Source organism: Penicillium crustosum, assembly GCF_028827405.1.
Source record: "Penicillium crustosum strain IBT 35664 chromosome Unknown utg000004l_segment0_segment0, whole genome shotgun sequence".
NCBI lineage: Eukaryota > Fungi > Ascomycota > Eurotiomycetes > Eurotiales > Aspergillaceae > Penicillium > Penicillium crustosum.
In genome coordinates this window covers 3,797,987-3,817,250 of record NW_026623125.1, presented here as the reverse complement: position 1 = coordinate 3,817,250, position 19,264 = coordinate 3,797,987, and the positions used below count along the sequence as shown (strand labels likewise).

The 19,264-nt window shown below is 48.9% G+C and overlaps 8 protein-coding genes across 8 annotated transcripts; 4 read left to right on the top strand and 4 right to left on the bottom strand.

The window, feature by feature from the left end:
• Positions 1–84: 84 nt before the first annotated feature.
• N7487_010486 (uncharacterized protein) lies at positions 85–1,090 on the top strand (the record flags this gene model as incomplete). The annotated part of the gene is made up of 3 exons (XM_056878216.1): positions 85–504; positions 618–825; positions 882–1,090. The coding sequence occupies 3 exons, from the start codon at positions 85–87 to the stop codon at positions 1,088–1,090; spliced, it is 837 nt and encodes a 278-aa protein (XP_056726796.1).
• Positions 1,091–4,407: 3,317 nt separating this feature from the next.
• On the bottom strand, positions 4,408–4,590 carry N7487_010485 (uncharacterized protein; the record flags this gene model as incomplete). Its single annotated transcript, XM_056878215.1, has 1 exon — positions 4,408–4,590. The coding sequence occupies one exon, from the start codon at positions 4,588–4,590 to the stop codon at positions 4,408–4,410; it is 183 nt and encodes a 60-aa protein (XP_056726795.1).
• A 414-nt stretch (positions 4,591–5,004) lies between these two features.
• On the top strand, positions 5,005–6,402 carry N7487_010484 (class I SAM-dependent methyltransferase; the record flags this gene model as incomplete). The annotated part of the gene is made up of 7 exons (XM_056878214.1): positions 5,005–5,009; positions 5,071–5,191; positions 5,242–5,403; positions 5,459–5,524; positions 5,710–5,831; positions 5,927–6,165; positions 6,221–6,402. 7 exons carry the CDS (start codon positions 5,005–5,007, stop codon positions 6,400–6,402), a joined length of 897 nt encoding a protein of 298 aa, XP_056726794.1.
• A 2,170-nt stretch (positions 6,403–8,572) lies between these two features.
• N7487_010483 (KRR1 small subunit processome component) lies at positions 8,573–9,767 on the top strand (the record flags this gene model as incomplete). The annotated part of the gene is made up of 2 exons (XM_056878213.1): positions 8,573–8,632; positions 8,706–9,767. 2 exons carry the CDS (start codon positions 8,573–8,575, stop codon positions 9,765–9,767), a joined length of 1,122 nt encoding a protein of 373 aa, XP_056726793.1.
• Positions 9,768–10,170: 403 nt separating this feature from the next.
• Positions 10,171–12,055, bottom strand: N7487_010482 (putative autophagy protein (Atg22); the record flags this gene model as incomplete). The annotated part of the gene is made up of 6 exons (XM_056878212.1): positions 10,171–10,533; positions 10,591–10,752; positions 10,806–10,930; positions 10,995–11,750; positions 11,822–11,856; positions 11,910–12,055. 6 exons carry the CDS (start codon positions 12,053–12,055, stop codon positions 10,171–10,173), a joined length of 1,587 nt encoding a protein of 528 aa, XP_056726792.1.
• An 818-nt stretch (positions 12,056–12,873) lies between these two features.
• Positions 12,874–13,469, bottom strand: N7487_010481 (uncharacterized protein; the record flags this gene model as incomplete). Its single annotated transcript, XM_056878211.1, has 3 exons — positions 12,874–13,127; positions 13,181–13,259; positions 13,329–13,469. 3 exons carry the CDS (start codon positions 13,467–13,469, stop codon positions 12,874–12,876), a joined length of 474 nt encoding a protein of 157 aa, XP_056726791.1.
• A 312-nt stretch (positions 13,470–13,781) lies between these two features.
• N7487_010480 (uncharacterized protein) lies at positions 13,782–15,398 on the bottom strand (the record flags this gene model as incomplete). The annotated part of the gene is made up of 1 exon (XM_056878210.1): positions 13,782–15,398. The coding sequence occupies one exon, from the start codon at positions 15,396–15,398 to the stop codon at positions 13,782–13,784; it is 1,617 nt and encodes a 538-aa protein (XP_056726790.1).
• A 1,707-nt stretch (positions 15,399–17,105) lies between these two features.
• On the top strand, positions 17,106–18,611 carry bgt2 (GPI-anchored beta-1,3-endoglucanase EglC; the record flags this gene model as incomplete). The annotated part of the gene is made up of 1 exon (XM_056878209.1): positions 17,106–18,611. One exon carries the CDS (start codon positions 17,106–17,108, stop codon positions 18,609–18,611), a length of 1,506 nt encoding a protein of 501 aa, XP_056726789.1.
• Positions 18,612–19,264: the final 653 nt, after the last annotated feature.

Here is a 19,264-nt window from a genome sequence, read left to right as displayed (position 1 = left end):
GATATTTATAAACACCAAAAATAAACAAATAAACACCCAACAAAGCTCCAAGCTCTGCATACGATCGACACAAACACCACAAACATGCCAATACCCTTCACCTCCGTCTTCCGCATCCCATTCCAACACCCCAACACACCCCCGAACCGCCTAACCCTGGCCCTCGGCGCCGCAGCGCTCCTCGTGTCGACCCTCATCCTCCCCGCCGCCTACCGCGATTACAAAATCTTCAAATCCTACGGACCGGGCGGCCCACCGAACAACGCGCTAGGATGGATTGTCGTGCGCGCGCTATTCCAGCCCTTCGGGCGCGAGATGCTCAGCACGGACGAGTACGTGCAACGCGTTGCGGCAGCTGATGGCCACGGGAAGGGCAATGATGGGTTTTTGTTCTTATCCGAGGAGCAGTTGGGGAGTCGACGCGGGGAAGAACGGCCTGTTGTTGGACCGCATGTTGCACCGCAGAGACAGTTGACGCAGGTGCCAGATGAGGCTGTTATGGAGGTATGTTGTGTGTATCATGTGTCGTGTGTCCCTTTCTTCGGTCCTCTTGGGGTGTTGGGGAAGAGAAGGCGATGAGTGAAGAGCTATTTGCTGATTATGTTCTTTTGTAATAGAAATTCCGCTCTGCGTTTAGTGCCTTCGGCCATCAGAATCATCACCTTGTGAAATTCCAGAAGTCGAATCTGGAACGCCATGCTGATGGGCTCTTTGTCGCGGATCATATTCCTGTCTTTGGCATTGCGAAGACTATGAACCGGGAGATTGCGCATATTCATTCTGGAAATGACCACTCGGTTCATGTGACTCTTGCGCCGGCTGATTGTATGGTTTTTTTCTATTTGTTGGTTTGGTGTTCGTGTGTTAACATTGTTGTCTAGGTATCAAGGTTATTGAGGCTGGCTGGGGCCAGCGTCATGCTTTCTCCGGTACATCTGCGATGACATTCCTTTCGCTTGGTACGAGGCCTGATATCCCGGCGGAGTATGTTTTGATTTATGCGCCACGGACAGAGGCGGAGATTAAGACGGTTATGCAGATTATTTCGGCGGGTGTCGAGTTTATGACGGGGAGGGAGGATGTCCGGTAGGTCAACGAGTACTTTTTGTACTGGTCTTATGATTGAAAGCGTACTAGCGGTGTTCTGAGGTGGATGCATTCTTCTGGTGTATGCGTTGTGCTTGGTTTCTTCCTGTTCTGTAACTTTATATACCCCACTCTTCGATTTACCTGCTGTTTATATGAGCATATATGGCAGTGACAGTGCTTTTGCGATGAATGATACGCATCCAATTATACTCACGCTACTGAGACTACATACCACACTCTAGCGTAAAGAATATGTGTACACTCTGTTTAATATTGTAGGTATGAAGTAGTGTCTATATATATATTCCCTCAGGCTCCTGATCCGTTGCCTTTCTCGTTTCTTCTGCTATATTTTACGTAGCCTGGCCTATCTCATGGTCCTACTCTTGATTTACCGCTTTGAGTTCTTGCTGTATATAATTTCTCCATGTACATTGTGCAAGTAAAAACCGGCAAGCCTTATATCCCCCACCCATCCACTTCTATCAACTAGCAGATACCTATGAAAGGCTTCTTTGCTTCTGTATTTAATATGCTCAAAGCTAATCATTAGTGCAAATGCCTTAGGTCGGCTCTATAGATATGAAATTAAGACACTATCATCTACTCTACTAGTGTCAATTAGGACTGAGCACGTAGTAAAATTGCATTTTATCAGAACCCACCCGCAACAGCCTAAATAGTATTGCGATGTAAGAGCGTGAAGGGATGATACTTCATAAAAGGATGTTCTGGTAGATATATATTTACTACATTTTTGTATTCATTGATATGTTAGACGTAATATATATAATTTAATAGTGGGTCTCACATCGCAAATTTCTATACCGCGAAATGCTGACCATCATGCAATGTTGGGAGTACCTAGTAGCAATATATTTTCTCTTCTGTTGTACTAGCACTTTAGATAGTACCACCACTACACCTATACGTAAGTGTATCTATAGCGACTTCACGCATATGGCTAGCGGGACCGAGGGAATGGGCAAGTTCGTATTAAGTAGACCAAAAAAAAGTCACATATCCACCGAGTATGCGAGAATACGAATCACCATCTTTTGTTTCATCTTACAACGTAACATCGTAAAGGACATGGCTTGGCAGAAGTCATCACGCCCGATTTGGAAGGCGAACCAGCGCGTTGGGGCTATGAATGAATACGCTAATTAAGGGGGAATCTTTTTTTTAATTATTATTTTTAAATTTACCCGTTATGTCCCGATCTAGATTCCAAATTCCTCTTTTTTTGGTTAAATAGGAGAGACCTTTGAAAATAGCCGGAGGAATGAATATACAAAGTATAAGACTTCCCCCAGAAGCCCAAAAAGTTGGGTAGGCGGCCCCCTTACCCGAGAGATGAACCATGGTGCTGGGTGAGGCCAACGGCGGAGCCGAACGGGTAGGCCCTGTCGAAATCCCGACACTATGGAACTTCGTATATTGTAATTTGTACTAGGTTTTCTCTTTCTTCTCTCTTTGGCTTCGGACTGAGGAGTATTTTTTGACTTGTGTGAACTTAAAACAGTGGTCGGACTATATATTCTTCCAAAATGGACTCGGGGTTATAAGCCTAATCAGAATGGAAGTAACCTGCCTGTTTTGACATATCACCACCGTATGATTATCGACCATTAACTGTTATGTGAGACGTGGTTCTACAAAGTATGCACCAGTCTTGGACATCTGTACCTTGCAACCGCAGACGCAAGTACCAGATCCTTGCATTTGGCATGGATTGCCGGCGCGGTCATGAAGTGGGACCCGATTATCTCGGAGAATTGACCCAGAGTGAAGAAAAACCAGGTGCACCTAGGAGGTGTCAGGTAAGTTGGGAATAATTTCAAAGGTGTTTTCCCAGTGGATTCGGACCAGAGTGGATACTGCCCACATTTTTGTATGTAATAATGTAATCGCATACTCTGGACCTTCTCCTCGAGGCAATGAATGTCCACATCCACATCCACACGGGATGGATATCTTTCCCGCTGCCCAGCACTAGCCCCAGTAGCAAGTACCATGCAACCAAGGTAAATCCCAACGAGGAAAACTTGATAAGTACCCAAACAAAGAAGAGGGGCAAAACAGCAGTGTCAATCCATTGCCTCGGACGTACTTCTGTCAGATTGTTTCGGGAGCGATCCGGAGACGGCTAAAAATCCCTGTAGCAAATCTCCATGTCCGCCACTTGCGCAAACAACATTGGAATCTTGGAACACAAAACCTCCAGACAAGCGGTGAGAGCGAGAGCGAAACATGAGGGGCAAGAATGAAATCCACTGTCCTAAATCCAACCCACTAGAAATCCCGAGGGGATGGATGCCCCAACGAGGAAGTCGCTGATCCTGCCCGTCGAACCCCACTCAAGTTGAGGGGCCACTGGAGCATTTTGGTCGTGAGACCGGGACTGAACAAGCCACTTGGCACCCACAGTACTGCACATTGGCCCGAGGACACGGCCTTACTCCGCGGCGTGGGCGAGAGGGTGTTGGAAATTTGTCGCCAAGCTGTTTCGTCCAACGTGGGTTACTTTTTGGTTTCATTTCTTCATTAAAGTGACAGCGGGAACCGGCGGTGATCCCTTGTCATGCCTTTGGAATCGGCAATGCAGGGCTCACTCAATTGGCCTGTACAACGCAAGGGTTGGTGTGAATTCTAACCCCACGGGATTTTTTTTCCTTCTCTTCTCGGTCTGCTCTATCATGGTCAATTCCTCAATTCTTCTTTTCTCCGTATGGTGTCTCACGACGCACAACAGCTGGGTTGTCCTCGTTTCAACCTCATGGCGAGATGCTGCTCAATTTGGCTTAATTGGTGGGTGGGTTTTGTTTTCTTCCATTCTTCACCAAGTCCTTGTTACATTGTTGTTCGCTGGTGAAATCCTAGAAACTTGTGGAGTCATGGTGGGCTGCCCAAGTAAGGTGCGATTCAATTTTCTGTAGACCTGCCGTTTAACCGTTGACGACAGTCGCGGAATTACCCACCGTATTTAGTTTTGCGACGATACTTGAAGGGGTATCGAGATCCCAGTCAGATTAAGCGGCGTGGCCGGATTTGTACTCGATCCACATCGTCGGGCGCCCTTAGACCCTCGAGGAAAGTAGGTACTATGCGAGACGGCGAACTGTGCATTAGTTGACGGCACTGCCGCCTAGTTTCAAGGTTCATTAGCTTGACTTTAAGCAGCAGACCCGAGTCGAATCTATTCTGATACTTACCCATTCTGGTGTCAATCGCCCGGGATTATTCGTCAACCACTCTTCGGCCACTCAACCGACCCGCATTTTTTTCTTTCGTCAAGCCTTGGTTGACATACCAGGGTCACCCAGTAGCAACAAGAGCCTCCTGCGCAGAGCGTCTCAGGCCATCTTTAGTAGTTCCACTAGCAAGGATGTGAGGGACCGTTTCGGGGTTGGCCCCAAAGGAACCACATGAACGATCCGGAGGGAAGTTAGGAGTCCGCGTTGATCGTATTTGGTTACTACCCACGCAGGCCCCATCCATGCTAAATATTCGACCGTTAAGCACCCCGTGCCTTCACAAATCAAGTCGTGCATCTGGTGTGATCTTTAAAAGAGGTAATTCGATTGGGTGGACCGCTTGGTCTTGCCCGTTCGTACATTTTGGTACGTATAATTGGAAGCCCCTCCATACAGCCTTCGCGAGCAGACGCCCAAGGGCGAATGATCCTCGCGCGAGCCGCCATCCTCTCCGTGGGTACCGCCGACGTCTTCAAGCGGCACCCGATCTCTCCCATGAAACTCCCAGCACATAAAATTTCACTCCTTTTTCGGATATTGTGATTTGAAGCAAGATCTTGCACTCGGAGAATTCAACCCCGCCCTGGCCAGACAAATCAGGATATACCAACTCGGATTTTCCTCTTCGTCCACAACACCACTTGATCCAGGAGTTACAATGGCGTATGCTAGTTCTCCCCGTTGTTCTTTCGGACCAAGGGCAACTGACGTTGATGGCCGCCAGGAGCCCCGATTCACAAACGGTAGAATTAGACCGTGAATATCTCAATACGATCACGGTCCAGGGCCGTGAGTATCAGAAATATTCGATCGATCATCGTACGTACTTTGGACCGGTCGATGAGGTAAGACGTTCAGGTTTTCATCGTTGTCTTCTCACTGACAGCTGGAGCAGGAAGAAGCACAACAACTCGAAGACCAGCAACGACTTTTCCACAGAATTTTCGATAATCGTCTGATCTTCCCACCAATCCGTCGATTGAAAAGAGTTCTAGACTGTGGTCATGGAGCCGCATCCTGGGCCGTCGATGTTGCTGAGCAGAACCCTGATTGCGAAGTGAGATGTCCCTTTGATTGCGCCCGACAACATCCTAACATTTGGTGGTCCATAGGTCATCGGCGTAGACATTGCCCCTCACATGAGTCCAGACGACATGCCTGACAATTTATGGCTCCAGGTAAGCCAACTCGTCTCACATCTCACCACCGAGGACGGTGTGGTTTACACCATGAGGGGGTTGTAACACTGCCTCTTACCCATGGCTTGTGCTTCGTGGCCTCTGTGTGATCCGTCAATCTTGAACAACAGTTCTGCTTAGGTGTGTATCCCCCTGGAAAACAATCGCTAACTTGTGCCGAATAGGTCGATGACTTGAACCGCCGTTTCACCTTTCCTGCAAACCATTTCGATCTTGTCCATTCTAGACTCCTTGCGACCGGCATTAATCGATCCCGATGGCCATCCTATCTTCATGACATAGTCAGGTGCGAGTTCTCCAGAGCTGGTTGACCTTGCCGTCACTCCAAGAGGCAAGAGTCCTGCAACCGAAACCCAAGGGCTAACACCAGCGGTCGTCAAGGGTCCTGAAGCCAGGAGGTTGGGTCCAGATGGTGGAAATATACTTCAATGTTCAATCTGACAACGGCTCAATCACTGATGAACATGCCTTGAGGAGATGGAGCACACAATACCTGCGTGCTCTGGAGGATAGGAAAGATCTTCGGATCGGATCGAAGCTGAGAACTCTCATGACAGAGGCAGGGTTTGTCGAGGTGGATACGAAGATGATTCCTCTTCCCCTGTCTGCGTGGTCGACTGGTTGGTATTTGGGTGCCCAAGATAAACGAACGAGACTGATTTTGATTCAATGCAGACCAGCGGATGCGAGACATCGGCCGACACAGTTGCGCAAACATGCAGCAACTGCTCCGCTCCCTCGCACTATACCCATTGACTCAACGTCTGCATATGGCTCCGAATACTTTTAATGCTTTGGTGGACCAAGCGCAGCAAGAGGCAGCCGACCCCACACTGAAAGCATATTTCCCACTGTAGGTATTGCTCCAATGTGAAATCAAGAGACAGAGTCTGACAAAGAAGATATGTGTGCATTGGCAGAAAGCCATAAAGGCACCGATCTGGGCAAATCGGCAGGTGCGACGGCTCGATAGGGGCAACCTCTTGCGGAAGAAAACAACTGGCTCGTACGATGGGCTCGTTGTCGCTGGCGACACTCCTGCATTCTGCATCCAGCATATCCCGGCATATTGTACAGCTTTTTGTTGTGTTGTCCTTCTCATCCCATTTGCATAAACATATTGCATTAGCGGAAAGATGGTTAGTCGAATGAGGTTTTTTTTATTGCACCTGTTCTTTCCTTTTGCCGTTTGTAATGGGATAGAGATCCGTGTCCCACCGTCGCTGTATGTTTGCTGAAGTCCAGTGGAGACCTTGGGAATCTCGGTATAGTCCATTGAAAGATGACTGCATGGTCGCACCGAAAACGAATGGGACACCTCAATGGTGATTGGAATCGGAGAATGCTCGTAGTCGTGCGCATCACGGTTCCCGGAGAAGCCAACAATTCCCATATGCATCAAGTCTTGGCTTTAAAGAGCCTCGTATCCACTCGACATCGGTATTGGGTTACTGCCCAACGCGGTGGGAAAGTCCAGGTGCATTGAACGAAACTCGGGGACGAGGCATCGCTTTCGCTGCATAGGGTAAGTTGAACTTTTAGTTGACTTCTTCTAGGCAGAATGGGAGTGAAACGAAACAGGAGAGGACTCGAGAGGGTTTGAGAGCAGGAGGCCTGGGGGTGCAGATTAAGCTGTTGAGATCGTGCCCAGTGCGCGATACCCGACACCGTTGGGCCCGATCTAACCTTACCCGTTAGAGAAGGATGTTTCCGATCCCATCATGCTCCAAGACGTAACTGATCAGCGAAGTGACAAAAGACGAAGAACACAGAGGAAGATGAAACAGGAGGGGATTTACCGAACTGACGGGAGAGCCAGGGAACCACCAAATTTCAGGAACACATGATTACACCCGTCTCAGGCGGTATATACGCTTTGACTGATCTCAATGTCAATACCAGCTGTTAACAATATTCATACAGAATTGACAATTTGACCGCTTCGCACCAGTGCCATCATGCCTTCATGCCTTGGGAGCATACTCTCGTCTCATATCGAGAGTGATGGCCCCAAGCGGAGGCGAGCTCCCTCAAGTCTCAATGAGCTACCACAACGTCTGTTACACATTAAGAAACGTCCAATCCCGTGTCTTACCCGTATTATATATGCGGCAGGAGCTCTGTTAACCAATACACTCTTTACCGTGTTTACCGTACGGATTTGGTGCCCAATCACAACCTCCAAATAACTAACAATTGGGAGTTTACATGAGCAGAGCTGCATGTCGGGATATAACTAACGCTCGGTTCTTGTTGATTTGTTGGATTCCTTCTCCCTTACTCGGGAAGAGGCCATGCCGCCTCTTAGTGTCCGATTAGAGTTCCTCCGGAATGCCCCTGTGTGAGAGGGACGCTAGCTCAACGAGTTGCGGTATTTCGATTGCCGAAAAGACCCACAGGAGCTCGAAATGCCTTGGGTACATACTCTCCTCTTTATGGGTGTGTTGGGGAGTGGCCTTGAGGCGACCATTGGGCACAGATCTACCCGAGAATTGTACCTATCGCGCGCAGTCCTTGTGATTGATCTCCTCCGTGGCCTTCGAGGACAAAACAGGGCTAAAACAGTCATGGAGGGGAGAATCTAGCGCGACAGCTTGTGACTTCGATTGGACCTGATCATTCATGGAAGATTGGTGCTTGGAAATCCTATACTGGTCTATTTATAAACGTGGAAATCGCCGAATGCTTTCCCCATGATCCATGTCCAATTTCATTTGTATTTCCCGTACGGAGGACTGAGACCAAATTGCCCCTGTTATATGCTGATAATTAGTGGCCCCCAATTTGAACTATTCTTAGCAATTGTTGTACTCCGTACTTCGTCCACAACAGGAATTAGCGTAGAGCTAGTCAAGAGGAAGATACGCAGGCTTGACCCCGATCTAGATGTGGTGGGTGCCTGATATAAAAGGCATCAGAAACTACCCAATCGGGGAAAGCGGGGAGAAAAAAAGTTGGCGCGGATTTTCATTTGAGCTCCGGAACAGTCGCCAATTCTTTTTCTTGATTCAAGTCACCACCAACAAGATGCCTTCAACACACAATAAGGAGAAGGCCTGGGATACAGATGATATCGATAAGTGGAAGGTAAGTCAATACACACCCCTGATGTCTTTTTTTTCACTGGCGAAAAAACCTTACTGACGAATCCTCGCACCAGATCGAAGAATTCAAACCGGAACACAATGCCGCAGGCAGTTTTGCTGAGGAGTCGTCTTTCATGACACTCTTCCCCAAATACCGTGAACAGTACTTGAAGGAAGCATGGCCGGTGGTTACAAGAGCGCTGGAGAAGCAGGGCATCGCTTGCACACTGGATTTGGTCGAGGGTAGCATGACAGTGAAGACAACGCGGAAGACCTACGACCCGGCAGCGATCATCAAATCCCGCGATCTGATCAAGCTGCTTGCAAGAAGCGTACCGGTGACACAAGCCATGAAGATTCTCGAAGACGGCGTGGCATGCGACGTGATCAAGATCCGCAACCAAGTGCGGAACAAAGAGCGATTCGTGAAACGACGACAGCGCATTCTCGGCCCGAACGGTTCAACCCTCAAAGCGCTCGAGCTGCTCACCAGCACATACATCCTGGTTCAGGGTAACACGGTCGCCGTGATGGGTCCGTTCAAGGGACTCAAAGAGGTGCGACGTATTATCGACGACTGCATGGCCAACATCCACCCGATCTACCACATCAAGGAGTTGATGATCAAGCGCGAGCTCGCCAAGGACCCGACGCTGGCGGAAGAGTCCTGGGACCGGTTTTTGCCTAACTTCAAGAAGCGTACGCTGTCCAAGCGCCATGTGCCGTTCAAGGTTACCGACAAGGAGAAGAAGACGTACACACCGTTCCCCCCTGCGCCGGAGAAGAGCAAGGTCGATCTGCAGATCGAGTCTGGAGAGTACTTCCTGTCAAAGGAGGCCAAGGAACGCGTTCACAAGGAGGAGGTTGTCGAGCGACAACGCCTCAAGCGGGACGAGAAGATGCGCGAGCGCGAGAAAGATTTTGTTGCGCCCGAGGAGGTGACACCCGCCGATCTCGAGGAGAAGCAGAAGAAGAAGGAGAAGAAGGAGAAGAAAGAAAAGAAGGAGAAGAAGGAAAAGAGCAAGCGGAAACGCGAAGCCGAAGAGGATGTCGACGCCGACGAGGCTGCCGAGCGCAAAGAGAAGAAGAAAAAGAAGAAGAGCAAGTCCAAGGAAGTTTCTTCCGATGGGGAATGATCTGCTCTTTAATTGTGGTATCGGTATCTTGTATCGGAATTGGCGCTTATGGCAGTGCATAGGTCTGGCGTTTAAATGTCTTGTCTCCTGGTTCTCCGTTGCAACGTTGCAACCCGTGTACGCCCCAAGCTGGTGTGTACATTTACAAAAAATATTGTTCAATACCAATAAATGATCTATTCTTCTTCTACCCTACACACACTATTTTTGAAATGATAGTAAATTTCTTCATTCATCTAATTAACGTCCGCCGTATGCGGTGGAGGCGCGCTTTATATCATATTTCCCATTGCTGTCGCGACATGCACTTACCAAAGGCATCAGAGTATCTCCCTAAGCCGCAGTGTCTCTAGATAGAAACACCAGAAAGAGTCAACCACCCATGACATATGAAGATAGTAGTTTATACCGCCGCAGAAGTCTCATCAGAAGACGACGCACTAGCATCCAATTGACGCAACTTATCCAACAAGAACATCTCCTGCTCTACCTGGCTCTTCTTTAAATCAACACCCCAGAACAGAATCAAAAAGCTGGCAACACTCAACCCAAATAAGAAGTAGAATGGCATCGAGGCATTGCCCGACGGACTGGCATCGATAATTGCACTTGAGACGAGGGGACCAATAAAAGACGAGGTCTTGCCAATGATGCTGAAGAGACTGAAGAATAGGAACTCGTGGCCGCGGGGTGTGACTTCTGAGATCATGATCTGCGAGTAGCTGTACCAGGGGCAGATGAAAAGGCCATAGAACGCTTGGTAGACCTATGCAATGAACATATTAGGTATCATTACTCATATGGCAGAGAGAGATTGACATACCCAGACTTCCCATGTATTGTGGAAGCCAAACTTATTGGTCCAGATACCGATCATGCCCCAGCCATCGAGTAGGATGATACCAACAGCGATGGCGTTGAACATTGTTTTGGTTCCGAGCTTGAAGCGTTGCTGGATTGTCCAGAATGCGTATATGCCAACCGCCTAAGACAGATGTGTCAGTTTGTAACAAATTTGCTTGGGAAATTAAAGGTCACCTGTGCAGCAATACCAACAATAAGCAGATATGTCAGTTCCAGTGTGTTATAAGCAACGATGCTATTCTGCAAAGTTCCAATAACAGTCACAGTGGTGTTAAGAGAGTCTCCAAGTAAGAAATAACCTATTGCCAGCACCGTTAGCACCCAATGACCAAACGAGAGACATAGTAGAACACAAAGTCTTACCAATAAGATAGATCAGACTCTGCTTTAAATGCCAGATCTGCTTCATAGCGTACCACAGTTGCCAAATGCCTGCAGCAAGAATAGACCGTTTCCCAGGGTCTTGACCAGGACGGCGTTTCTCAAGAACAAACCACGGAATCGAGACAAGCAACCACACACCGGAGACGAAAGCGATCAGCACACTCAGTCCCCAGTTGTTATTGCTCTCGCTATCATTGACTTTCAATCCGAACATAATTCCCACAATAATCGCCAGAATAAAGATCTCCGCGACAGACTGGACATAGAAAGCGACGTTGGCAAGTTTGCTGCGCATCATGGTATCCGCATAGTCGTATTCATCACGAGTGATCGTCCCCGCGACATATGCGTCGGCCTTTTCCTTCAGTTCGAGGGAATTGCGCGCCAAGCCCGGGAACGCAGCAGTCCAGAAAGTGAGTGTAGTCTGATAGGCGATCAAACCGACCATGTACAGACCAACTGCGACATGCCATTTGTCCGAGGTATGGACACCTAACCAGCCAAAGCCGATGGCGTAGGCAATAATTGACAGCCCAATCAAGATGTTGGGTCGCCAGTAGCCGAAGTCGGCGAAACTGCCAATTATGAGGAATACCACGACTTGGATCGCGAAGGAGATTCCGTTTGAGAGGAGGACGATGCTGTTGACCGTGCGTGGTCTGCCTATGAAGTCGAGTAGTCCATCGGAAGGGGCTGCTTGGTAGAGCAAGTTTTGGAAAGCAGTTGGCGCGAAGTCTAGAACGGGTCAGCTTCTGCTTCTTCCACTTCCCCGAATTATGATCTTTTGAGAGTGCGGATAGACCCACTGAACAGAGACAAGCCATTATTTCCAATGTAATAGCTGCATTCGTGGTGTTTAGTCTGTGCACATGGCCAATTCAACGATCCACGCACGCATAATATGCCCAGATTTCCATCCGGGTGGTGCGGTATCTCTCGTCGAATTGATCTGGTGCAATTGGCTGGTCGATCTTGTTTGGAGGAAGACCATCCACCTCCACAGTGGAGTGGACATCGTCTTTGTGCTGATCCTGGTCCATGTCTGAGGAAGAGAAAAGATGGAAGAACCAGAAAGTGAAGAAGAAAAAAAATGCGATGGAGTAGGACAGGGTAAATGAGCAGCAGGCCTAGCCCCGCGTGTCAAACCTTCAGCGTGAGAGGAACCAGTTGCATTGCAATGAAAGTGCCGATCCCGATAAACTGGATGTGGTCGGACTGGACTATATCGAGTCGGGTCTAGTCAGTGCTTGACTACTTTATCTCGTCCTATCACATCGTCGAGGTTCTCAGCTTCCGCATTTGGTGTGGTTTTCCTAAGTGGGTGGCTTTAGGAAATAGACACCTTATTATTCAGGCCAAAGATAGGGCTCGAAGCAATACGATTACGAACTGTCGTGAGAATATTGGTCACTTTGCATCTGGGCAGCCAATAGCCAGAAATTCATTAATCGTGAGATACCAGCAGAATCCGTGGACAGGCCCTAGATGATAATGTGACCCATTTCCACCTGTTGCTTAGGACCCGGAACACTCGACTTCCTGGATATGAACATAGATCCGGATCCACTTCAAAGTACCACCTTAACGTACAATCTGCGATTCATGTAAGCCCATCACTGCATATACATATGTTCAAGAGTCATAATTGCCAATCTGGGGAACTCATAACTAGGGATCCTTAATCCGCAAAGGAAATTAACTCTCTGGCACTATACCGGGCTATAATTTACAACGCGGAAAATTACAACCAACCAGCTAGGCAACGATTATCAATATTAACCAAACAAAATTCAATAATCTAACATATTTGGGGCACCATTATTTTGAATAGTAAAAAAAACAAGAAGAAGAATTGCCCTTAGGCACGGTCGTTCTTTGGCCTCAATGTGAGGCTCAGAGTCTCGGAGGGAGACTCCGCAACCGCGGTGCTGTTCTTAGGGCGGAAGGCGAGGGGCTGCTTGAAGTCGAGGGGCTTGTCCCCATCCTTCTTGGATTGGGGAGATCTAGCCATGACTCGGCTTTTGTCGTTAGGGGTGGGAGGGGAGGGCGCGGCGGCAGCGGTGGTGATAGTGGCAGCGGGGGTAGTGGCGGCGGCGGCGGCGGCAGCAGCACCTAAATATGTTAGTTATTGTCAGTTCTTCTCTGACTTTTCCGGCAAAACATACGTCTCGTGCGCTTGTTCAGGCGCCTCTTTGCCTGCCGGCTAATCTTGGCCTTCGGCTTGTCCCCTTCAGGGACCTCGGGCTATAGGGCTCAAATGTTAGTATAATCTAAACGATATCTGACTGCAGAAGTAAGACATATTAAACTCACCATTGGTTCTCCCGTCCGCTGGAACATGCGCCTGAAGTTCTTCAGGCCGGACCGACGCTGCTTGCGCCGGGTTGGTCGCTCCTTGTTGGGCACCACTTCCTTTTTAGTAATGGATTCTTCGGTAGGTTGCTCAGATTCCATTATGGGAACTTTGTTGTTGATGGGGGAGGAGAGAAAGAGAAGAGGAAGACGCGTTGTCGAGAACTGTTCATTTTGTCTTCAGTCTAGTTGGGTCGCACCTTCCTAGGACTGCCAGGCACTTTCCTCTTTCTAGTCAATATGCCACAATCGATCCCCAGTACTCCAAGCTGAGAAGTACAAGCTGCAGCAGCTACTCGCTACTCGCTAATGAATAATTGAACATTCTACCCACGATTTCAAAAGTGTTATATAATTCCTGGTATTGAATATGATTGACTATATTTGACTCACCCACGTACTAAAATAGAACCCTCATGCTTTCTTCACAAACTCAACCTTCCTGGCCAACCAGCAACCAATAGTAAACCCTTGAATTGCATCATTCTCATCACGAGAAAAGACAATGGTCCAGTCTCCCGGGGCTGGTGCATCCAAACCACGTGGACAAGTCAAGACCCAGACGTCATCTCCGAGATATTTCATGGGAGTTGCATTTCCTTGACCCAGGTATCCATCAAATGCACCGTATAGCACACCATCTTCACCAATGCAATGGAAGGTAGATTCAATCTCGTCACAGTGATAGATGCCCTGGAATGCAGTCCCTTTAAGGGTTGATTCTTTCGGGACAATACGCCGAGCACTGAGTATACGGTTGTCTCCGACACGATGAATACTCAAGGAATCTCCATCGATCGTCGCGACCGCCGAATCGGACTTCCCATGATTCGGTGCGCTAAGCTTAATAGTATCGGCGGCGCCGTCATAGCTGATGGCCACCTCTCCGTCCCGTGCGCCCTTGGTGATGACAATCGACAGCTGGGTATCTTGATCAAGAAACGCGCCAACCCAACTCGCATCAGCTTGAACGGACGCTGCCACAGGCTTGGGTACTTCCAACAGCTCTCGGAAGATATCAATGTTGGGACTGAATGCGCCGACGTCACTGTTAAACATAACGACAACGGACAAACGCTCGCGTGGTGCGTGTCGCCGGTGCAGTCGATACCCTCGCAACGCTCCACCATGTCCGATCGTGTCCACGCCCCCAATATCAGTGTGACCTAGCCCATAACGATACCTCGCAGGGGTGCCATCTTTGAATTTCGGGGCAACAATAGCGGTGTGGTACCAGCTTTGCGGATCAGCGTAGCAGCGATCGAGATACTTCTCGTACGCTATCATATCAGTGAGTGAGGCCACTAATCCAGCATCGCCAGACCATTCCATTCTGTTAACAGCCGCTGTGAAGCCGTGCTGCTCGTCACCCTCATACCCAACACATGGCGGTGGGTGGTGTGCAGTGTTCGGGCAAAGGAATGCCGTGCTCATACCAGCCGGTCGGAGAATTCGCTCTTCGAGCAATTTGTCAAGAGACTCCCCCGTAGCACGTTCAATCACTCGGGCAAGTACATGGAAGTTGACATTGCAGTAAGAATATTCCGTTCCCGGCTGGAAATGGAATGACTTGGTTCGGGCAAGCAGTGGGCCACAGTCTCTGGCTATCAGGAACTCGTCGTCGGGCTTGGATCCCCACAGTGTGGTCATAGCCCAGTAGTCGCGCATACCGGATTGCATGTCGCATAGCCGATCAAGTGTCAGTTCGCCATCACGTGTGAGCTCCGGGCTTAGTATTTCCGTGAGATGATCTGACAGCTGTTTCCGGACATCGCCCTTTGCAGCTAGTGTTTGGGTTGGGTTGCGCTCCAGGTCAATCAATAGTGCACACACAAACTGTTTGGTAATTGAACAGATGGGTAGTTGCGTTCGAGATGTCATGGGGATTCGTTGGTCCAGGTCTGCGAATCCCCATACACGTTGGCCGATGACCTCGCCATCTTTGACGACGGCGATGGCACCTCCTGGGCCTCGAAAGCGGAGCGCAGTTTTGTTCAAGATGTCTTGAACCTTTTCCTTTGTGATTGTCATACTTTCGGATTAATGTAGGGAACAGGAACTAAGGACACATCTCGATGTTCCATCTGTGGACAATTAATTACCCCACCTTCCAGTTGGTTATCGCAGATAGGACAAGTTGCTAAATATAGCACAGTGAAAAATACATAGAGAGAAATAATTATTTTATATAACAAACGTTGATGACCTACAAATTGGTGTTGGGCTACCAGTCAGTCGATTCAATGTGAGACTATAATGTGAGTTTTGACAGAGGGCGTGATATGACAGAGGGAAGGGGGGGGGTAAGCCTAAAAGGCTTGTGTTGGGCACCTAAACATTAAACATGGACATTAAGGCCCCTTTTTCTAAAAGAATATAACCCATCTATTTAAGATGGGAAATAATATATCTACGGAGTAGATGGAGTCGACCCACACGGTCAAAGGAATAGGTGATGTGAAAATTAAATGCGTCTACTTAGAATAATTACTACGGAGTACTCCGTACACCCATGCTACTTTCTAATCATAAGTGTTAGCCACGAAAGATAATCATAACTATTCACTATGAAATATTTTCCTATTAGCAGCGTTCCACCTCTAATCAATACACTCCAAGTTCGACAAGATCGATAAGACCAAAATCACCGGGTAAGACATTAAGCTATGCCGACTACAAAAACAAAAGTGTGTGCGTAAACCATAAAACACTATAATATATTTATCTTGAGAGTACTGCTCCCTAGGTATGATCAGTAAGTGTCGACTTGGCCAAGGGCAGCCCGAACTACGATACATATTAATTATTAGCGTGATTGGATGAAATAATTATAATATAGAGTAAGGAGTCATGTGAATGTGCTGGAATGATACTCCGTAATTACACAAATCTATTTAAATGCCATTGTTTGACATCTAGACTCGACAAAGGCACAGAGTACGGAGTACACCGTAGATTACAACGTCACGATGCCCCCCTACCGGCCGATCATTGATCTATCAAGGGTTGAGCTTAAAAGGGGTTGGTTAATAATAGACCAGCAGGGCAGTGTTGTATAGGGGAGATTAGTAAACCCCTAATGGAACCCTTGAGATGAGCTCGGTCATGCAATGACACCGATTCTCCACCAGGGTGTCTCTGTCATATTCCTCTAGTGCTTAGGGTTTACTCCCTACGGAGTACTCCAAGGTTGTCTCCGACCCACTATATTGAATACATATTAATTGCAACAAATGAAAAGGGTGTGAATTTTATTCAGGTTCAAAATGTGAATGGTCGGGGTAACGCTTCACTCCCCAAACCGGATGGAAGTATCCGGGGAGATCGGGCAAAATCATCGAATGCAGCCTTGGGATCCATGGATTCACCAGGACCCACAGCTCATGCATATTTTTGGAATCAATCAATTTTCGGCTCAACCAATCGGAGGGTTTAAAACAGGGTTAAAGTGGACAAGCAAACGTGTTCTGACCCACAGAATCCACAAAACTACACTGTGGCGGAATCTAGACTGAATTTTCATGGCTAGAACCAACCTTGCTTTTGTTCTTTAGAAGACTTTAGAGGGTTACTTCTCTTCCGTTTGCATTTTCCACTTTCACTTTCACTTTCACCTTTATTCTTCATCTTTTCTTTTCATATTTTCCCTGGCTACACTCTTTTATTCCAGGTTCCCTTTTTTCCATCTCATTCTCATTCTCATTGACTACCAACACTCGTTAAAAGAAAACTTTCAAAATGCGTTCCGCTCAGTTCCTTGCCCTCGCGATGGCCGTCGCTACCTCCGAGGCCGTCTCTCAGGGTTTCAACTACGGTGCTCTCAAGGTTGATGGCAGCCTCAAGACCCAATCCGACTTCGAGACCGAGTTTGCTACTGCTAAGAACCTCGTTGGAACCGACAATGCCTTCACCAGTGCCCGTCTGTACACCATGATCCAGGGTGGTACTACCAACGGCCCCATTGAGGCCATCCCCGCCGCTATCAAGGAGAAGACCACTCTTCTCCTTGGTCTCTGGGCTTCCGGTGGTGACATGAGCAACGAGATTGCTGCCCTCACAACCGCCATCTCCACCTACGGCGATGCCTTCACAGACCTGGTCGTCGGTATCTCCGTCGGCAGTGAGGATCTTTACCGTAACTCCGTCACTGGTGTCAAGGCCAACGCCGGTCTCGGTGTCGAGCCTACCGAGCTTGTCGACTACATCAACCAGGTCCGCTCCGCCATCTCCGGTACTTCCCTGAGCGGCGCCCCCATCGGCCACGTCGACACCTGGAACTCGTGGACCAACAGCTCCAACTCTGCCGTCATTGAGGCCGTCGATTGGCTCGGTTTCGATGGATACCCCTACTACGAGAACACCGACCCCAACTCCATCGATGACGCCAAGGCCCTCTTCAACAAGGGCGTTGCGAATACCAAGGCTGTCGCTGGCGGTAAGGAGGTTTGGATCACCGAGACTGGCTGGCCTACTACCGGCGCCACCGAGAACCTGGCTGTCGCCAACGTCGCCAACGCCAAGCAGTACTGGGACGAAGTTGCCTGCCCTCTGTTGGGCGTCACCAACACCTGGTGGTACATCCTCGAGGATGCCGGTACTACCGCCCCCAGCTTCGGTGTCACTGGTTCCTCCACCGACACCACCCCTCTGTATGACCTGAGCTGCAAGGCCTCCACATCTTCCAGCTCTGCCGCCTCTTCGTCCAGCACCTCTGGTGCCGGTTTCGCCGAGAAGTCTGGTGTCGCTACCGGCGCTTCTGCCTCCGCTACTGGCTCTGCCTCCGGCTCTGCCTCCGGCTCTGATGCCTCCGGTTCCAGCTCCAGCTCCGGCTCCAGCTCTGGCTCTTCTTCTTCCGGCTCTGGCTCCAGCTCCGGCTCTGGCTCTGGTGTCTCCGGCTCCGGCTCTGGTGCCTCCGGTGCCTCTGGTTCCTCCTCCGCCGGTGCTTCCTCCCCATCTGTGACCCCCGGTGTCCGCCCCTCCACCAAGCCCAAGTCTAAGAGCGCTTCTGCCTCCGCCTCCGCTTCCGGATTTGCCTCTAGCACTGCCTCTGGATCCTCCGCTACCGCCACTTCTGGCAGCAAGGGCTCCGGATCTTCCGCCTCTGGCTCCGGTTCCGGCTCCGGCTCTTCTTCCTCCGACTCTGCCTCTCCCTCCTCCACCCTTTCCTCCAGCTCTGCCACCCGTGTCGCTGGCTCTGCTGCCGGTGCCCTGGTAGTTGCTCTCGCCCTTGCTTTCACTTTCTAAGCATGTCATTTTCCCTGGGCGATTTGGAGTGATTGGTTGGATGATACTCACTCATTGGTCTATCGTTTGATGGTCGGTGATCGGCTGGTTTTTGTGTAATATTTTCTTACTTTTGTTTACTTACTTTTACCACTGTTAAAAATTATACTTATATGAGTTATCACACGGTTTCCTTATACATTATATGAAAAGTAATAATTACAAGTCTTAAGTCGCAATATCTTTGGGTCTTGAGTAGTCTTTGTTTCATTCGCTTAGTGACTAGCTTCTCACTCACGACACCCGCCATGCGATAAGAAGTAGTAAATCCTTTTAAACCGCTGTCACGCCGATCACCAGCGTCCTGATCCAGGGCAATGTGATCAATCGCTTGGCACATCACAGCTATTCACTGCTTCTTATCCCCACTTCACAAATCTGCAACATCCAGTCCAGCCGTACCACCTTGTCCCTTGGCGCCCATAAGTTGAGTGGCAAGGCCAGGTAGAATACATGCAGGTTGTGTTAGATATGCGGTCTTCCGCTACTATAGAACTAGAGACTTAGAATCCAGATGGCCTGCTATAAAGGTACAAGGGGGTACTCACATTTTGACACCTCACTGCTACCCGAGTGTATCTCGCTTTCTAGGCGAAGGTGTATAAACACGGAAG